The sequence below is a fragment of the Haplochromis burtoni genome, unplaced genomic scaffold (genome assembly GCF_018398535.1).
Source record: "Haplochromis burtoni strain Fernald_Lab_line unplaced genomic scaffold, NCSU_Asbu1 Contig_85, whole genome shotgun sequence".
Classification (NCBI taxonomy): domain Eukaryota; kingdom Metazoa; phylum Chordata; class Actinopteri; order Cichliformes; family Cichlidae; genus Haplochromis; species Haplochromis burtoni.
The window spans coordinates 868,982-886,001 of record NW_024582446.1 but is presented as its reverse complement, the minus strand read 5'-3'; the positions used below and the strand labels follow the sequence as shown (position 1 = coordinate 886,001).

Here is a 17,020-nt window from a genome sequence, read left to right as displayed (position 1 = left end):
CATGCCATTTATGTATGAAACTGAGCTCAGACACAGTTTTTAATTCATGTAAATTTTCTAATATAAATTCATAGTACAGATCGCGCTTATGTTTACAATTTAGTATTTAGTTTAGCTTGTGTTCCAGTTTTTCTTTCAGACAAATGCAAAGCTTTTTGGAGTTTGTTGTGTTTAGATGCAAATAGTAAACACAAAGATGATCACACAAAATAAATCCTAAAGCTATAAAGCCTTCATTCCCAGTGATTTAAATCTGTTTAGTGGGGTGCTCGTGTGAAGAGGAACTGCAAAGAAAAGGCAGCATACAAATCTAAAGTGTGCAGAGCATGGTGCATTAAGAGACAAACCTGATGGTTTTTGAGCAGGATGTTGGCTTTAGTCAGGTCTTTAACATCCTCCTCTCCACTCTGTAACTGCTGTTGTAGCTCACCCAGCCACTTCTTCATGTCAGCCAGGCTCTGGTCGAAAAGCTCAGAGCGGTTGGCATCGAATAGCAGCCGTGCCTTCTCCTGGGTGGTGGACTCCAATTTGTCCCACAGCTCATGAAGTTTGGCCAGCTCCTCCATCACAATTGGCTCAAACTCTGGTTTGAACTCCATCAGCTCCTGACCTTCCTGTACTTGCAAAAAACAAAGACGAATGTTTCTGTGAAGGAAAAACACTGTATGACTTTTTTTAAAATAAGATACATAAATTATCTAAAGCAAGTGGAACGCTTAGTACATGAGTATATTAGTACCTGTGTACATTTCAGATTTTTATATGTTGACTAGGGATGGGTACCGGTGTCCGGTGCCATGATGGCACCGGTTCTGACATAAAAGGTAGTAACCAGACCGAAAAGCAGCGCACATTTCGGTGCTTTATTTCGGTGCTTTTTTTTCCTGAGCTGTGATACACTTTAGATTCTAGCCAATCATTTTACGTTTCCGAGAATAGTAGGCGGGGCCAGGTACGTACGTTCTGTTAAAGCAGAGCTACAGATTAAAAATGCCCAAGGCGAAGCGGTTAAAAGTCTGGCTGTACTTCACAGCAAAATATGGAAACTCAGCAGCAACAAGTGCTTTAAGCTGATACTGTGATACTGTCAAAGGAGGTAACACCTCAAATCCGATGAAACAGCTGGCGACGCATAGCGTTTTTTTTAAAAGCCCAGAAATGTGCCGTATTTGATAGCTTGCTGCGAGACCTCACACCGAGCACATCTACTGCGGGTGGGTTGCCTGTTATGCAACATCCCCCAAAAACCCGAAGAGGAGAGTCCTGGCCCCTAGCCCTGCCAGTGTAGCAGAAATGATGACGGAAGATGATGCAGCAGCAGCCGTTCTTCTCTGGGTGAGTAGCTTAATGTTGTTAGTGTGTAATTTACGTTGAGTAGGCTAACCACGTTATTACATTAATGCATGTAAGGTGAACTAGCAAACATCATCATAGCTACATGCGGCTGTCTTCTTGTTTGATGGCAGATGCTCCCTTCACCCTGCCAAAAAGGCTAAAATGACCAAAGAAAAAGTGGAAAACAGTTAAACATGAGAGGTTTAGGACAAAGTTTGTGTTTTTTCCATTGTTTAAGCACTGCTTCCAGCCAAGAGTGATACCATATATGCCCCATAGCTGCAGAAAAGGCTAACATTGTTATATTTTTACAAAAAACAGCTGAACATGGGAGGTTTTTGGACCAATTTTGTGTTCTCCATTCTTTAAGCACCGGTTTGAGCACCGTTTGAGCACCGGCACCGTTTCAAAAGTACCGATTTGGCACCGGTATCGGATAAAACCTAAACGATACCCATCCCTAATGTTGACATTCAAAGAGAGTGAAATCTGCACACTCTGAGTGTCCTTCTATCCTTCATACTTCTTTTCCTTTGCTTTAACTTACATCCTTTTTATTCCAATTAAAGTTATTTGTAGCACACTAGCTCCTAATAGCACATCACCCTGCGCTTCACTGAACATTTTCAATTAGCTTGTGACAGATAACATTTCTGAATCTTTAAATTTTGCAATCACAAAGTGATTTTTGTTGCTATTTACAGTGAACCGACCCTATATACTATATGCAAAATCCATCCATCCACTGGATAATATCTTCAGCATGTCCTGGCTACACTCAGTAGGACATGCCAAAAACACTTCACTTAGGAGGCATTTTGATTCATTTCCTCTGTGTGAATCACCACCTTATCGTGGTGGAGGGGGGTTGTAGGCCCTAGGAGCTATGTTGTTGGGGCCGATCTGACCATGGTAGTATCTCCAATGGCAAATTTGTCCTGGTTCAGGTGGCAGATGAAGAGCCATTCAGAGAGGTCATTCTGGACACATGCTCAGGGTAGTAGTGAGCGTCTGGTGACGGTCCCTTAACCCATGGCGCCTAGCCAAGCTTAGTCCAAATTATGTACCTGGTTCACCCTCCTGTGGGCCCACCACCCACAGGGGGAGCTGTGAGGGTTCAGTCCATTGTGATTTGAGCAGCAGTCAGTCATCCTCATCTTCTAAAACTGTACATGTAATATAAGTAATATGCGATGCTAAATAAATAAAACCTAATTTCTAATCTGTGATAGGCATCTTACCACTTACATTACTTATTTATTGGAATAGCCATGACATACATTGACTAAAGGGAGCCTTAATTAGTTGTTGTAAAATGCAATTATAAAGAGATTGAGCAGCTCTTAAGCGGAAATCATAATAGTTCAGTAATGAGTAGCGTTTAACTTTTACTGACCTGATCTACTTTGTTGAGCCAGTCCTTGTTGGAGGCCAGCTCGGCCATGAAGGCTTGATGTTTCTGCCACTTGGTGTGCAGGTTCCTGGCCTCATCGTATGATGTGTCTTGCGCTGTCAGCATCTTTTCATTGATCCATACTGTCAACTGAAGCAAGAGTAAGAACATCTAAGATCCTTGCAAAAATGCCCACTATACTCTGGAAAGTCATCTAAACATTAACTATTGACGTTTATGCAGAAGCAACTTTACACAAGCAGGATTTACTTCATTATCTTTACAAAACACAGCATTTACCAATTAGTAAAATGGGACCTCAATTCTAAACATTAGGACAGGCAAAAGCACAGCGTTAGAATAAGCACAGCAGGATGTGCTTGGCAAATTAACTCAAATAATCACGAGATAAAAAGAGGAAAACACTGTGATGTCAAGTGCAAGTGAAGGAATAATTAAGCTAATAATTAATGTGCTAATTGATGTTTCCCAATGGCCAAATAAACTGTAAACTGACAGTGAACTTACATCTTGTGTGTTTTGCAGGAAGTGCTGCAGGTCACGGTTATCTCTGAGCTTCTCAGACACCTCCTCAGCTCTTCGTTTATTCTTGTCATGCCTGAAGTAAAAAAAACACACACAAAAAAACAACAACAAGAAAATGCATTAAACATACAGTATTTTTTTTCTCTAAGAAATCCCTCTGTGACACACTTCAAACAAGATATAACTCACGTATCTACATGAGCTCCTCCTCCACCAAAAAAAACGGCTTCTCTGCTACACTGTGAAGAATACCTCTGACTTAACGATCAATATCCATTACTGCAGGTGCCCATCTACCAAGCTGAATTATGGGAGTTAATGGGAGTCGCTCCCATGCCCTCTATACACCGTCTTGTTGATGTCTTTTAATTGCTGATCTGAACAGATTAGATCAGTACCTGTGGTTATATTTTGAAAATAGGAAAATCCTTCACATTATAATCCTGCTAAAATCCTGAATTTCACATTAGATTTTTGCTTAAGTATCCATTGCTTTTCTGTACTTGTATGACTTTTCAGACTGAACTACATTCATTTAACATTCATAGTCACTAATTACTCTACAGATTAGGATTTTTAAATCATCATCAACTCCTTGATCCCTTCTAGAATTGCTGAAATCACGTGAAGCTCAAATACTATTATATCAAAACCGTATTTCTCCAATGCGCTGCCCTTCTGTCAACACTTCACTTGAATGAATGCTGACCAAAAACCATGCTGACTGACCTTTCCTGGATCGAGCCCATTTTCTCCTGAACTTTCCCAGAGTACAGGTTATTGTTGTCCACCAGTCGCTGTCCGCCCTGCAGCGCTCCGTCAATTTTGTCCTCGTTGGCCTCCATGGTGCTCACAAAGTCTTCATGCTTCTTCAAAGCCTTCTCTGCCCCGGCCAACGTGTCAGGTTTGTCTATGTGGGCTAGAGTGTACTCCTGCAATAAATCCGAAATAATTGTATTGGGAATAAATAACCAGAAAAATGCACGACCTTAAGAAAGGCCGTGTGTCAGCACTGGGCGTTTGAACTGACCGTGTCCCATTCTTTCATATTACAAACTTTTAAATACTTGTAGGATCACTAACCCTTCATTAGCAACTCATCCCATGTGGTAACTGATGACTGTTCCACTTAAACACAACATTAAGACAAGCCATATTATTTATGCATTACCTGGTTGTTGATGATCGCCTCTACTGCTTTGCCATCTCTCAAAAACTGCTGGAAGCCCAGAGCCTGGTCCAAAAAGTTCTTGCGGCTGTCCCATATTTTCTGGAGTTCATACCAACCACGGTCCATGCCCTTTAGCCTCTGGTCGAGCTGTTGGTACTGAGGATCGTCCTCCTGACCCTGGGTAACCTGAGCGCCAGTGTCCCTCACACGGTGAAAGTCCTCTTCGTGGTTGTTTATGTCTTCACGCACAGCATCGTGAAGGCTCAGCTGCTCCTCAGCCTCTGGCAGTGTGGCGGGCATCTCCTCTGATGCAACAGCTTTCTGGGTCTTGAAAAGCCAGGACTGGAAGTCATCCATGTCTTGAAGGAAGGTCTGCAACTTGCTGACCTCACCCAAAGAGTCCTCTCTGTCTTTCAGGGTGTTTTTGAGCATGTCCCAGGCAGCGTCCAGCTTTCCTCTGCGGGCCAAAATGTCTGCTGCATTCTCCGGGTGGTCCTGGGCCAACTGGTCAGCTTCTTTCCGCAAGAAATTGAGCTTGTCGTCGATGGCGGCTAAATCTCTCTCTATACCGAAAAGTTTCCGCTGGATGGTCATAACAGCTGCCAGGTCATTGCCCAAGTCCTGCGTGGACTCAATCACCCGTGTCTTGTCTCTGATCCAGGCCTCTGTCTCGTCACACTCCAGGCCGTAGTTGTGCAGACTAAGAGCAGAATCTACTTTCTTTTTCTTCTCCTCTACCATCGCCTTGAAAGCCTCCCATCTAGGAAACAATATTTTATATCACAGAGGTTAATACTCCGTGGGTCACTGTTGTTATTTAAGTATCTTTGATAATGTTTAGTTATGGATGTGTGATTTCTTAAAATAAGGAAAGCTCATTTGTCTGTAGACAAATTTCTGCATGCCCATTTTTGCAGTGGTGTGCAGAGCTTGTTATAAACTAAAAAAGTAACTGGAAGTGTGAAGAATTTAACATTGCCTCTGTGTTCAAGTACTAAATTAAAGACTTCTTTTCGGAAATTTTGTTGAATGTCATCTTTGCATTAAAGTAATTTCAAAACCTTATACAGTATTAAATGCTTCAGATATGCATCTTTTAGCTTACGGCCATACCACCCTGAGCACGCCCGACCTCATCTGATCTCAGATATGCATCTTTTTTGTTATTTGTCTCAGGTATAACTGTGAACTTCATTAACGGCACCTCTTATTCAGTCGTGTCTGACATTCCTTGACTTCTTTGGTGCGAGGGTGTCTGCTGTCCTCGAGCTGTTTTGCCGCTCTGTTGACATCATCTACTCGTGACTGGAAATTTCCCATTTCTTGAGCTAAAATACTCAATCTGAAAACAAGAAAAGGTTGGTTAAAACAGCATCTGCACAATGTACTGGATAAAAATACATGATTAGTAGATGTAATGCTATTTGCAAACAATACACAGTTTTAATAAGACATGCAAATCTAATTTAGGAGTGATTAAATGCTTAAAATATAATTTGTCTGTGCACCTGTTCTGTACTACTTCCAAATCCTCCAGCTTCTCAGGCACCTCTAAATCCACCAACCACGTCTCCTTCTGGCCCATCCAGAGTTCACAGGCATCTGTCTCACTGAAGATGGTGTACAGAGCCAGAGTGTCATCGAGCTTCTTCTGCCTCAGGTCAGCTAGGGACATGAGCTCCATGTAAAGGTCCTTGATGTCTTTCAGTCGTCTCTGGATATCTGGGGTGTTTTGCAGCTCCTCTGGTAGTGCGTTGGCCTGTTTTGAAAGAGCATCAATAGTGGCTCCATTCTTGATGGCTTCGTTTTTCAAGTTGCTGTGCTTTTTCTGCAGCCGCTGAGTGGTGTACTCGTCGTGGCCGACGTCATCGCTGCTCATCTGCCTCTTAGCGTCCAGCAGCCAAGCCTTGAGTTCATCAGCATCTCCCTGAAACTGGAAGAATGTCTGCGTGTCCTGAAGGCTCTGTTTCCTAAATGCAGCCAGCTCTTCCAGCTGCTGCCACTGCTGCTTTAAGTCATCTTTGCATTCTTGAATCTTCGGGGAGCCAAAGTGTTTGGCCTCAATCATTTTATCTCCCTCAGCCAGGACCTGCTCAAGATGGGCACGGCGGGCTCCGAGCTCATCTTCAAAAGCGCTGTGTTTGCTTTGGAGAATCAGCACGCTCGTCAGGTCTTTGCCATAATCCAGGGAGGAGAAAATTTGCTCCTTCTCCCTGATCCAGCTCTCCAGCTCTGTTACCTCCCACAGGAAGTTCCAGAAGCGGCGAGACTGCTCCAGGCGAGCTCTTCGCTGGGCAGCTAGAGCACAAAGTTCCTGGTAGCACAAGTCCAGGTGCTGCACCCTGTCCCTGATCACCTGGGGATCACATGGCTTATAGCCTAAGGAGAGAGCGAATGACAACATAAGTGTCATCTATGTCTATGTGCATCTATTTCAGCTTGTAAGTACTAACACATATTGCATGCCACTGATATTTATTATACTGTGTCCAATCCATCTTATTGTCAAGTATATCTGAGGAGGATAAGAAGAAGAAGATGCAGAGATGAAGAGTAAGAAGAAGAAGGTAAAGATGAAGAAGCATCATCAAGGTGAAGAAGAAGGAGAAAATTAGTGGTTGGGTATTATTTGAAATGAATACTTCATAAAAATACCTTTTGCACACTTTCTCATGTTACTTTTTAAATAGTTTTGGACTTACTATCTCCATTGGCAAATTTCAGAGCAGCAGCACTGGCATTCTGTACCCTCTCTGCCTGCAGAGCAATGTCATTCTCCAACAGAGCATGTTTCTGTAACAGGTCTTCCACTTCCAACAAGTGTTTCCCAAAGTCAGGAGAAAGCAGACGGTCCTGCAGAGGAAAAGAAGCAACTTAATTCACTTAAACTTTTAATTTTTACTTTCTTCCTTTAAAAATCTTTTGCTCTTACCTTCATCTCATCCATCCAGCTGATAATGTAAAGCATCTCCTGGAAGATCCTCTGCAGGGTCAGATTCTTATCCAAACGCCCCCTTCGAGCCTTCAGTAGGTCCTGCAAATAGTCCCAAAGACGCAGGACGTTGTCTTTTCTCACATCAATCCGTTTGGCATCATGATAACGCTCCGAATCCAACTCCTTTGAGATGTCCACCAAGGCCTGAACACGCTCCTCGTATGCAGCGATGTCCGTCTCAATAGCATCATGCTTCTTTTTAGCCGCTTCCACCGCTGGCAGGTCATAGCCGAAGTTATCCTGAGGAGGAGAGAATGGAGGGTGCCAAATTATGGACAATTTTTTAACTAAAACGAACTAAAGACTTTTGGATTTAGACTGAAACTTCCGAACAAAAATCCACCATGTCACTCCACAAAACATTTCATAACAGCTTTAGTTCAGCTGCTGTGGGTTTACCTGGGCCACTAGTCTTTGGTTCTCCGCGAGCCAGGTCTCCCTCATGGCAGCCTTCCTGTCAAATCTTCTCGCCATCTGTTCCAGCTTCTCCTGTCTGATCAGCTCGTCTCTCAAGACACGCTCCCGCTCATGCTCCGCCCTTTCCAGACGCTCCCAAGCCTGCACATAGATGATGGGAATCATCATGAGGATTTGCAATCTGCGTTAGTCGGTCATCAAAACAACTACAGCAATTTCATACTTTAAGATCTGAAAATGAGAAAGCTTTCCTCATTTTCAAAGAGTTTAAAAGTGAAGTTCAAGTTCAGAGCACCCCTCCTGGAGCTGGTACGCTTTAAGTATTATGTGTAATGGCACTACAGGGTAGATATCTACTGATACACCTAAGAAATCTTCAACTTAGTTCAAACCAAGCTGTGCTTTCCTTTCTGTCTCAAAGTTCTTTTTTAATTTTCTTCAATAAAATGGCTTTTATGTTGTCATTTAGGAAAATACACAACAGGCTTGCAGGGGTAATTAATTTCATTTGTGTTTTAATTGTTGCCTCGAGCATGAACTTAGCTAAATTAATAAACTCTGTCCACCCAAGCAACCCCAAACCACAAAGATAATCTTCCTGTTACAGTTGATCTTCTGCATTCTGATTCTGGTTTGTCTCCAAATGGCATCCAGGCATCTCACCCTATTGATATCTGCAACCAGGGCTCCCTCTTTAGGTGTGTAAACTCTCTGGTTGTTGGCTCTCATTCGACTCTGGATGGTGAAGAGCAGCACTTCGAGGTTACCTTTCTCTTGAAACCTGAGAGAAAACAAGAAATTAAATAACTGCACAAAAAGTACTACTGGACATCAGAGACTCAAAATGTGGTTTTAGTGCCAGGGTTACAGCTAGGGAAATCATTATGTACATTAGACATCCTCCCTAAGACATGAAAAATAGAGTGCAAGTGTGTGTCTGTGTGTGTGAGTATGTCTTGAGCTCCTAATCCAGTTTCCACTGCGACTGTAATGCGTTGAAGCTGTCACTGACTCACTTGGGTGGCTTCTCTACAGTGCGGTAGGTGTTGAAGGCCTGAAGCTGCTGCTGAACGCCACTGAGAGAATTTGCAAGTTTCCGGTTGTTCAGCACGACAATGGTCTGCTCGATCCATATCAACAGGTCTGACGACAGCGTCTCGTACTTTTCGATCATCTTCTCCGTCTCGATGGCTTGATCCAGAACCTGAAGAATAAATAAGATAAAGTAAGTGAACGGGGCAAACTCGCATAAAAAATGCACACCACCCTTCCAACTCACCTTTCCTATTCTCTTGCCCTCAACAGCGAGTTGTTTCATCTTGGAGAAGTAGTGGTAAAATGCCACGACATAAGTGATGATGGACTTCTCATCTGGGTTCTCTGTGAAAACATCTATAAAAGAAAATGGAAAACAAGTCAAATAAGTCATTCCCGGCCAAACCAGAGACTATCACTCGTCTTCTTTCCAGGAAGCACAATGTTCACAGCCACTCGCCTTCTGGGTCTAACAATTTGGTCACACCAAGCTTCTGCTCTGCAACGTTGAAGGCGTTCTGGAGATTGTGGGTCGGATTGGATCTCTTTAAACTGTTATAGTCAACCAGATCAGGGCTGGGAGAGAAATATAGAGGGTAAGAGAGTATATTGCAGAGAGTGAGAGACTGAGCAGACGGATTTCATGTGTGTTTACACTTTAAAGCTGGAGAGAGTGGCTTTGTTATTCATCTCCCCTTACCGATGTTTGTGTATGAGAGCATTGAAGGCCATGCCATCTTTCCAGCTGGTGGTGAAGTTTGTGATGTTGATGCTGGGATATCTGTAAAACAGTGTGCAGACGTCACGGACTGAACAGGAGGAGGCTGCTGTTTAAAATCAGCATCTGGGTTTCGTCCCACTTCTCAAGCTTTTAGTTCTGCAGTTTAAAAGCCTTGAAAGAAATGTGCTTTCTCAGAACGGCAGCATCTATTTACTCAAAAGATCACACTTTTTTTTAAGGATCTTGACAGACATAGCGACATAGATTCAGAGAATAACAGCTATATGCTAATAATAGCTGGATGCTAATAACCATACTTCAAATGAACATCTTTTGGGAGATACATTTGTTTTAAAGAGACTGCTCCCACTCGTGCCTCCACACCAAAAATGAAGACAGACACTGATTTGCTTAGTTTGTAAGTCGCGGAAGAAGAAAAGAGGTATCTGAGAACAAAGGTAGCAAAATCTGTCTACAGTGTCTTTTACACCATCTCTGTTAACTAGGCAGGGGGGATTTTGTTAACTTCTGCCATGTTGGGTTTCCTTTTTCCGCATCTACTAGTTGGTATAGACATGATTAGAGTTACCAGTCTACTTATAAAACAAACATTTAATGAGTATATCCAAAAACATCAAAGTACTCCTATGAGAAATATTATTTGTGGCTTAATTAAATAAAAAAAATAAAAAATAAAAAAGAACTATACACAGCTGCACATTTATCTACTTTAGGTACTACTTGGTTTATTTTATTTTAAATATTTATTTTAAATATTCAAGGAGCAAATATTTGGTCATTTATTTAAATTTTGGCTGTAATTGTTTTATTATTCATTCTATTTTTTCCACTGCTATAAAAAGAAGATTACTTTACATTTTCACTGTGCAGATGGGACATTACAATGAACATTATATTAAAAATTGAAAGCATTTGTAATTGTGCTTACTTATGTCAAACACTTTTTAACCGTAAAAAAATTAAACAAGAAAATCGTAGCTTATTTTTTCAGCTTTAAAGACTCTTAAGGACACTTTATGTGTCAGTTGTGAAATAAATTTAAAAAAAATATGGGGAATTATAATATTTTAAACTAATAAAAAGTCAGAAGCACATTCAGTTATTCCCAAAGGATAGTTGCAATAGTTTGATGATGCCAGGAGTCACATGTAGCTCTTACCCTGCAGTTTTCATCTGACACCAAAGAAGAAGAGCATCCTTGGCTGAGCGTGTCTCCTTCTGGTCCGCCTGGCCCGTTTCCACAATGATGTCCTGGATCTGAAGAACAGCAACAAGCACAGCTGGATGGTAAATAATGAAACTTAACTAATGTGTCATGTTTGCAATCAAACAAGAACAAACAAGAAATCTGACTAATATTAATATCTTGCTAATGGGTTGCACCAGAAGGGAACAGTTTGTCAAAGTGGCACAAATATCACTGTGAAATGCATCATTTATCACAGCTTTAAGAAAAAAAAGGGGGGTATTTGTGGAGAAGAAAAAAAAAATAATGTAAAGTGATACATCATCAGTGTTGCTGGCTGGATTCTCACAAAACTAGACATCGGATCCAACTGACAGAAAGAGGAGTAGTAATTATTGAATTTCTTATTTTCCCACACAGTGGGCCAGTAATTAGAGCAGTGATGTGATCTGAGAGACAGGCCCTGAGAGAGGGGCGGCTAAATTTAGCCAGCTTTGGTTCTCCTTGGTTTATGCAGACTTTAAGATACAGACAGGACCGAGTCAACTCTTTTCTTTTCTGTTTCCTGTTCTTTTTTTTTTTTTCTTTTTTTTGTCCTTTTGAAAAGGCTGAATAATGCAGCGGGCTATATTGTTTGAAGTAACATCTCTAAAAATAGAAGAGTTGCTGTCAAATTAAAAATAAATATACAGCCTCTCCAAGATGATAAAAGAGTCAAACAGACATGTTCTGATGCTTTGGATGCTCCTGTAGCAGCCGATAATAATGGCTGGAACCTGAAGGCACGGTTCTGAGGAAAAACAGATACTAACAAAAAATATATATAACACTGCAAGGCAGCCAGCTCAAACTATCTGAGGCTGTCTGTATAACGCTGCATGCTGTATATGCTGTACACCCTGGCTTCACTTCAGTGCAAATGTAAATGTGATTAGAATGTAATTAAGATTCATTTAAATAAAAGAGACTGCACGCTGTTAGTCAGTGGTAGCATAATTAGAGTATAGCATATGAAGTACAATAACATACTTGAAGTGATTGTGCTACTTATAAGATCAGCTAATCAGGTTTGATGAACCTTCAACATGCATGCTGAAAAAACATGAAGATTACGTGATTGCTGAAGTGTAATTCAATTTTTTTTACATATAATAACATAAAAATAATGATATTTTTATGATGTTATTATATGAATTATATACGTCTTTCTGTCGTATAGTATACATATTAATGACACTAGTATTTTATATATATGAATATATAATAATTGCTGCCTTTTTTTGCGTTCTCTGTCAAAATGATCCCACACTGCTTCAATAATATTAAAGTCAAGATTCTGGGGAGGCCAATCCATGACTCAATGTGTTCGAAAGTGTATTTTCTGGCATTTCATGGAGGATCCAAATCTGACCAAACTTTTCTGTGTTCATAATTCCATCTGTTTAGACAAGACCGAGAGTCCATAACACCTGTTATCACTGATTTTTAGTCCAGTTCTTGTGTTTCCAGCTTTGATTTTCCTCAGATGTTTAAGAGACGCACTGCACACCATGCTGAGATATGACTGATAGTGCTTTGGGAATCATCTCGGTGGCACAAAAATGTTTATGCCTGTCAGTCTGTATTATCAGTGGCATTGCCCGTGGATTCAACTAAAGAAATGAGAAGCATTTATATGCTTTTGTGATAAGCTGTGTTTACATTTACAAAGAATTGGTCTCAGTTTTCCTTTTCTTTTTCTTTAATCTCAATGTACACAGAAAGAATAGTCTAAAACAACATGACACAGACAATTACATGTCCTAGGTTTACCTGGAAACGCAAAATGATGGTCCAAATGAGTCCGAGGATGAGGCGATGGTTGCCATCAACAATGTCATGGGAACCCATGTTCTCCAGGTGGACCCTTTGCTCTTTGAGGAACTGAAGAGCCTTGTCCACATTTTCCAAACAGTGGATACGCATCCTGCCTTTCGTTGGTTTGGGCTTTAAAGACCAGAACAAAAAAACGATTTTACAAGAGAGTTTTGAGTAATACACAGAATATAAAGAGGAATATAAACTGAAACAGAAATGTTTCTTACCAGTCGTTCACCAGACAGCACTTCCAGCAGTTTAATGAGCATGCGTCCATCCCGCAGGTCCAGGTAGAGGTCAGAGATGCGACAGCCAACCCGGGACAGAATTGAGTTGACCCATTTAGTGAAGGTCTTCTTCTGAACCGCCTCTCGCTCGTCTGATGAGAGCACAAAGTTAAGAAAGAACATGAGCCCCATGAATAATGCAAAATCCTCAGAGCTACAGAGGAGCAGCGCTGGAGCTGGTAGGGATTTACAGTCTTGCACAAGGGCACGTTAGACGAGTGGAAGCCTGGGAGGCTGAAGGAAGAACCTGGCAGGAGTTACAGAACATCTGCAAATCTGCTCCAGAGCCACAGAAATCATGCAAGTTAAATTAATTTCTAGTACAGGGTAAAGCAAAGGTGTATACTTCTGCTTCACTGCTGCTAAAAAACATGACGTTAGCATTGTCTGCAGCCAGCATCCACTCAAATTGTTTCCAGTTGTTAAATTCATCTCAGCTAATAATGCTGTTTCACGCCGTACATCAAATCTGCCTCCAGGAAATATTAGTACTTGAACAGCATAAATGACTATAAGACAATGAGACATTTAAATGAACTTCAACCCCTTCCAAATATTGGAAACACCACCAGACCTAAATTCCATAGAAAACCATTGCAGTTTATTAAACAGAACTATTCCACTTCCCCCTAATTTATATTCCTTCACCAACTTTACTGTATTTTAATTAAATGTGATTGGCAGACAGAATTAAAAGACCGATCAACCGGGTGCAAAACACTGTGAGCACCAACAAGAAATGTCACTTCAAAGGAAGAATCAGGCTCTGGGCCTCCAGGCCTGTGACCCGTATGCCGGTTCAGTAATCCATCAATATCCACCTAACAGAATCTTCATTAAACAATCAATCTCGTCAGCATGCTGCCCTTCTGGAGAAGACCTCCTCTGTATGACACAGCCAATATTAAAGGGCCAGTCCTATTATCCCCACTGTATTTGTACAGTGCATCTATTTTATTAGAATCCGAACAGCATGCCAATCAAACCATCCATCAAGCCTCTTAAAATGCTGAAAAATCTAAATCTGGCAGTTTTGACCTTTTACTTGATTATGGAGCAGATATTAGCGGTCATTTCTGCTTAAACTGGTAAATAGCATGACTGCTCATATGGCTTCATGATTTTTTATATAATGGAGGCTTGGTGTCTGCTCACAAGGGAAAAGCTTTACTGTAACTATCAATGCCTCCTCAGACATGATGCAGCGTATTTATGCCACGTGTTGTAATTTTGTTGAAAATGCTCCAAAAAGCTCGGGAATGGCAAGGCAGAAAGATGAAGATAGCATGAGCATCGCACACTGAGAGGTTTTTGGGAGGATGAGCGCTGCCCACATGGTGACACATCCCGCTCACGCAGACACGCGCGTCATATTAAAATGTACGGAAGATATTCCTCCTACTCGGCAGCAAAAATAAAACCAATTTTGATGGGACCATATGGCAGAAAGACCCAATGTACTACACTCTGTTTATTTTATTTGTGGCCAAATGCACTGTGAATGGAGATGTGGGAGGTCTGAGTGGGTGTATTGCTATAAATGGGCATTCAGTGTGTTTCTATAAGACCTACTTTAATGACCTAAATATGACATATTACAGTGTTTTTTTACATATTCATTACATATTTTAGTGTTATTTATAAAACCAACCAACTAAGCAAAATGTAGAAGCAGTGTATTGAAGTACAGTACACGCACCATGATTCAGTAGCTTGTATAACCACCTTTATCAACATTAACATGAAGTAATCATTTTCTGCATGACTTTGTAAGTCTCTCACATCATTTTAGAGAATTTTTAGCCAGTAATTCTTTACAATTTTGCTTCAGTTCATGCACTTTTGCACACAGACAGTATAAAAATGGATGTGGCCTCTGGGTCAGAAAAATGAAGCCAATGTTCAAGTGCCTTCTGCCTGCATTCTGTCTGAAGGCCCCTAGATGGCAATGGTTGTGGTTGCAAAAAGATTAGTGGTCCTATGCTTGTCTATGGGAAAGGGGCTTTCTGTCATGACCTCTGAGAACACTTTTCTGCCGACTTTACCGACTCAGTCACTCGTTTTAGGCCATACTAAATAAAAATAAAGTCTATTTTGTAAATTTTAGTCATACTGTGCCATGTTTAAAATGAATGATCTGTGGTATGAAACCACCATTGGCTAACAAGTTATCAGTCACAAGCCATTATGCATAAGTCACAATCTGTACTTTCTCATCACATCCATTTTTTTCCAACCAAAACGATGATGGCGGAAATCCTCAACTCAAGGCTTCTGAAATATGGCTGAAATTACTCTTATACACTATGTGGGGTTGCAGGCATTTGTTTATGCATGTGTCTCTTAAGAGCCCACTACAGCACATCAATCAGGTTGAGGTCTGGACTTTAACTGAGTCATTGCTGCATCTTGGTTGTTTTTTCCTTTTTCCTTTTTCAGCCATTCTGCTGTAGATTTGCTGCTGTGATTGGGATCTTTGTCCTGTTGCATGATTCAGTTTGGAGCAAGCTTTAGCAGTCGGACATATGTCCCCACATGTGAGACTAGAATACTTTCTTATACAGAGAATTTCATTGTTGACTCAAGGACTGGAAGGTGCCCAGGGCCTGTGGCCCAAAGTATCACCCCTTCATCACCGTGCTTGACAGTTGGTATGAGGTGTTTGTTGTCATTAGGCTGTGTTTGGTTTTGTACATTATGGCAGACATCTCCATGGTGGCCTTGTCTATCCAAAGGGCATTGTTCCAGACGTCTTCTACTTTGTTCACTTGTAATTTCGCAAAACTAAGCTTTGCTGGCACGTTCTTTTTTATTTCTGGCAACCCTTCCAAACAGCCCTTCAGGTTATTTACTTCAAGATTTATACAAATCTGATATGTAGCTTTAATTATTTTTGCAGTTACTCTGAGCACTGGTTAAGAAAGAAGATGGATGGCTGTTAATAAGTCACCAGTACTGGTATCAGTACCAGTACCAGACGATGAAAAATTAAAACTAAGATAAGGATAAACGGACAAAAATGTTAGCAGTTATTACTCCATGAAAAATAACCTAAATCAGAAACTTTTGTACAAATTACTTTGCAGCAGGTAATCCATTCATAGTATAACCAAATACAACAAAGATTAAATGGATGTTCAGTGCATGAAATTATTTCAGCTATTGAGAATTTTATTATTTAAAAAATAGTCAAATTCTGCGAGAGTAAAAACCCCAGAGTCAAGTCAATTTAAAATTAAATCTTGCTTGGCATCACAATAGAAGTTTGTAAAAGGATAAATTGATTTAACACAGAGGATTTAATTGAAGCTCAGAGACCTGGTACACTAATTTAGACTGGATCAAGTAAAGCAGAAGGGTGATGCTTTTTGATTATACTGACCTTGATTTTACTCACAACTCAGTACAAATCCCCACCTCTCCCTTGCTTTTGTTTTATCCCACACATAGCTTCCTAAACTTTAGATCAGTGATGAGACATTCTCTCCTCAAGTCATCCCAGCTTGCACCACATGACTTCCCTTTGGCATGCCTGCTGCAGATCGCCCTGTTTATTCCCGAACCCGAATACAGCTGCAAACCACGGAGTGCAAAGGACTGCATCCTTAAGGACTGGTGTAATAAATGATTCAAACTCTGAGGTTGTCGAGAACAAGTAAAGAACAGCTCAAGAGGAGGAACAAAAGAAGAGGTGGTAGAGGGAAGTTGTTAAAGATATTGATTTAAAGGTTAAGAAGGACAAAGAGGGGGGAGACAGGGAGTCTGCTAGGTAAACCTGTCAAGAGGACGAAAGGAAAAAGAGGGTGAGTCAGATCTGAAAGAAAGTAATGGGGAGAGTGACTGCAGTGTTAGGTTTAGTCCAAAGAGACCCATCCAAGAGAAGATACCAAGACACATCACCAGCAGCATCGTCCCTACTTTTAAAAACCGCCCAGTGAGCAACTTTGAAGCAGCAGCTCGGTCTTTAGCATATCAAAGAGAAGAAATCAGGCGTTATTGTACGTAAAACACAAGGTGCAGCGGAGTACTGTAAATAAATCATGCTTCATTCTGTTC

At 41.0% G+C, this 17,020-nt stretch overlaps 1 protein-coding gene across 1 annotated transcript in view; it reads right to left on the bottom strand.

Annotated features, from left to right (window-relative positions):
* sptb (spectrin, beta, erythrocytic) overlaps positions 1 to 17,020 on the bottom strand; it is a 43,099-nt gene that overhangs the window by 14,205 nt on the left and 11,874 nt on the right. Inside the window, exons 3-20 of the mRNA XM_005926013.3 lie at positions 12,905 to 13,056; positions 12,633 to 12,806; positions 10,794 to 10,891; positions 9,593 to 9,673; positions 9,353 to 9,468; positions 9,137 to 9,249; positions 8,874 to 9,061; positions 8,521 to 8,638; positions 7,840 to 7,998; positions 7,378 to 7,680; positions 7,148 to 7,298; positions 5,954 to 6,824; positions 5,650 to 5,787; positions 4,446 to 5,205; positions 4,004 to 4,206; positions 3,257 to 3,347; positions 2,732 to 2,878; positions 348 to 614 (exon numbers count right to left, since the gene is read on the bottom strand). Coding sequence (XP_005926075.1) covers positions 348 to 614; positions 2,732 to 2,878; positions 3,257 to 3,347; positions 4,004 to 4,206; positions 4,446 to 5,205; positions 5,650 to 5,787; positions 5,954 to 6,824; positions 7,148 to 7,298; positions 7,378 to 7,680; positions 7,840 to 7,998; positions 8,521 to 8,638; positions 8,874 to 9,061; positions 9,137 to 9,249; positions 9,353 to 9,468; positions 9,593 to 9,673; positions 10,794 to 10,891; positions 12,633 to 12,806; positions 12,905 to 13,056 — 4,130 coding nt within the window. The remainder of the gene's footprint in view (positions 1 to 347; positions 615 to 2,731; positions 2,879 to 3,256; positions 3,348 to 4,003; positions 4,207 to 4,445; positions 5,206 to 5,649; positions 5,788 to 5,953; positions 6,825 to 7,147; positions 7,299 to 7,377; positions 7,681 to 7,839; positions 7,999 to 8,520; positions 8,639 to 8,873; positions 9,062 to 9,136; positions 9,250 to 9,352; positions 9,469 to 9,592; positions 9,674 to 10,793; positions 10,892 to 12,632; positions 12,807 to 12,904; positions 13,057 to 17,020) is intronic.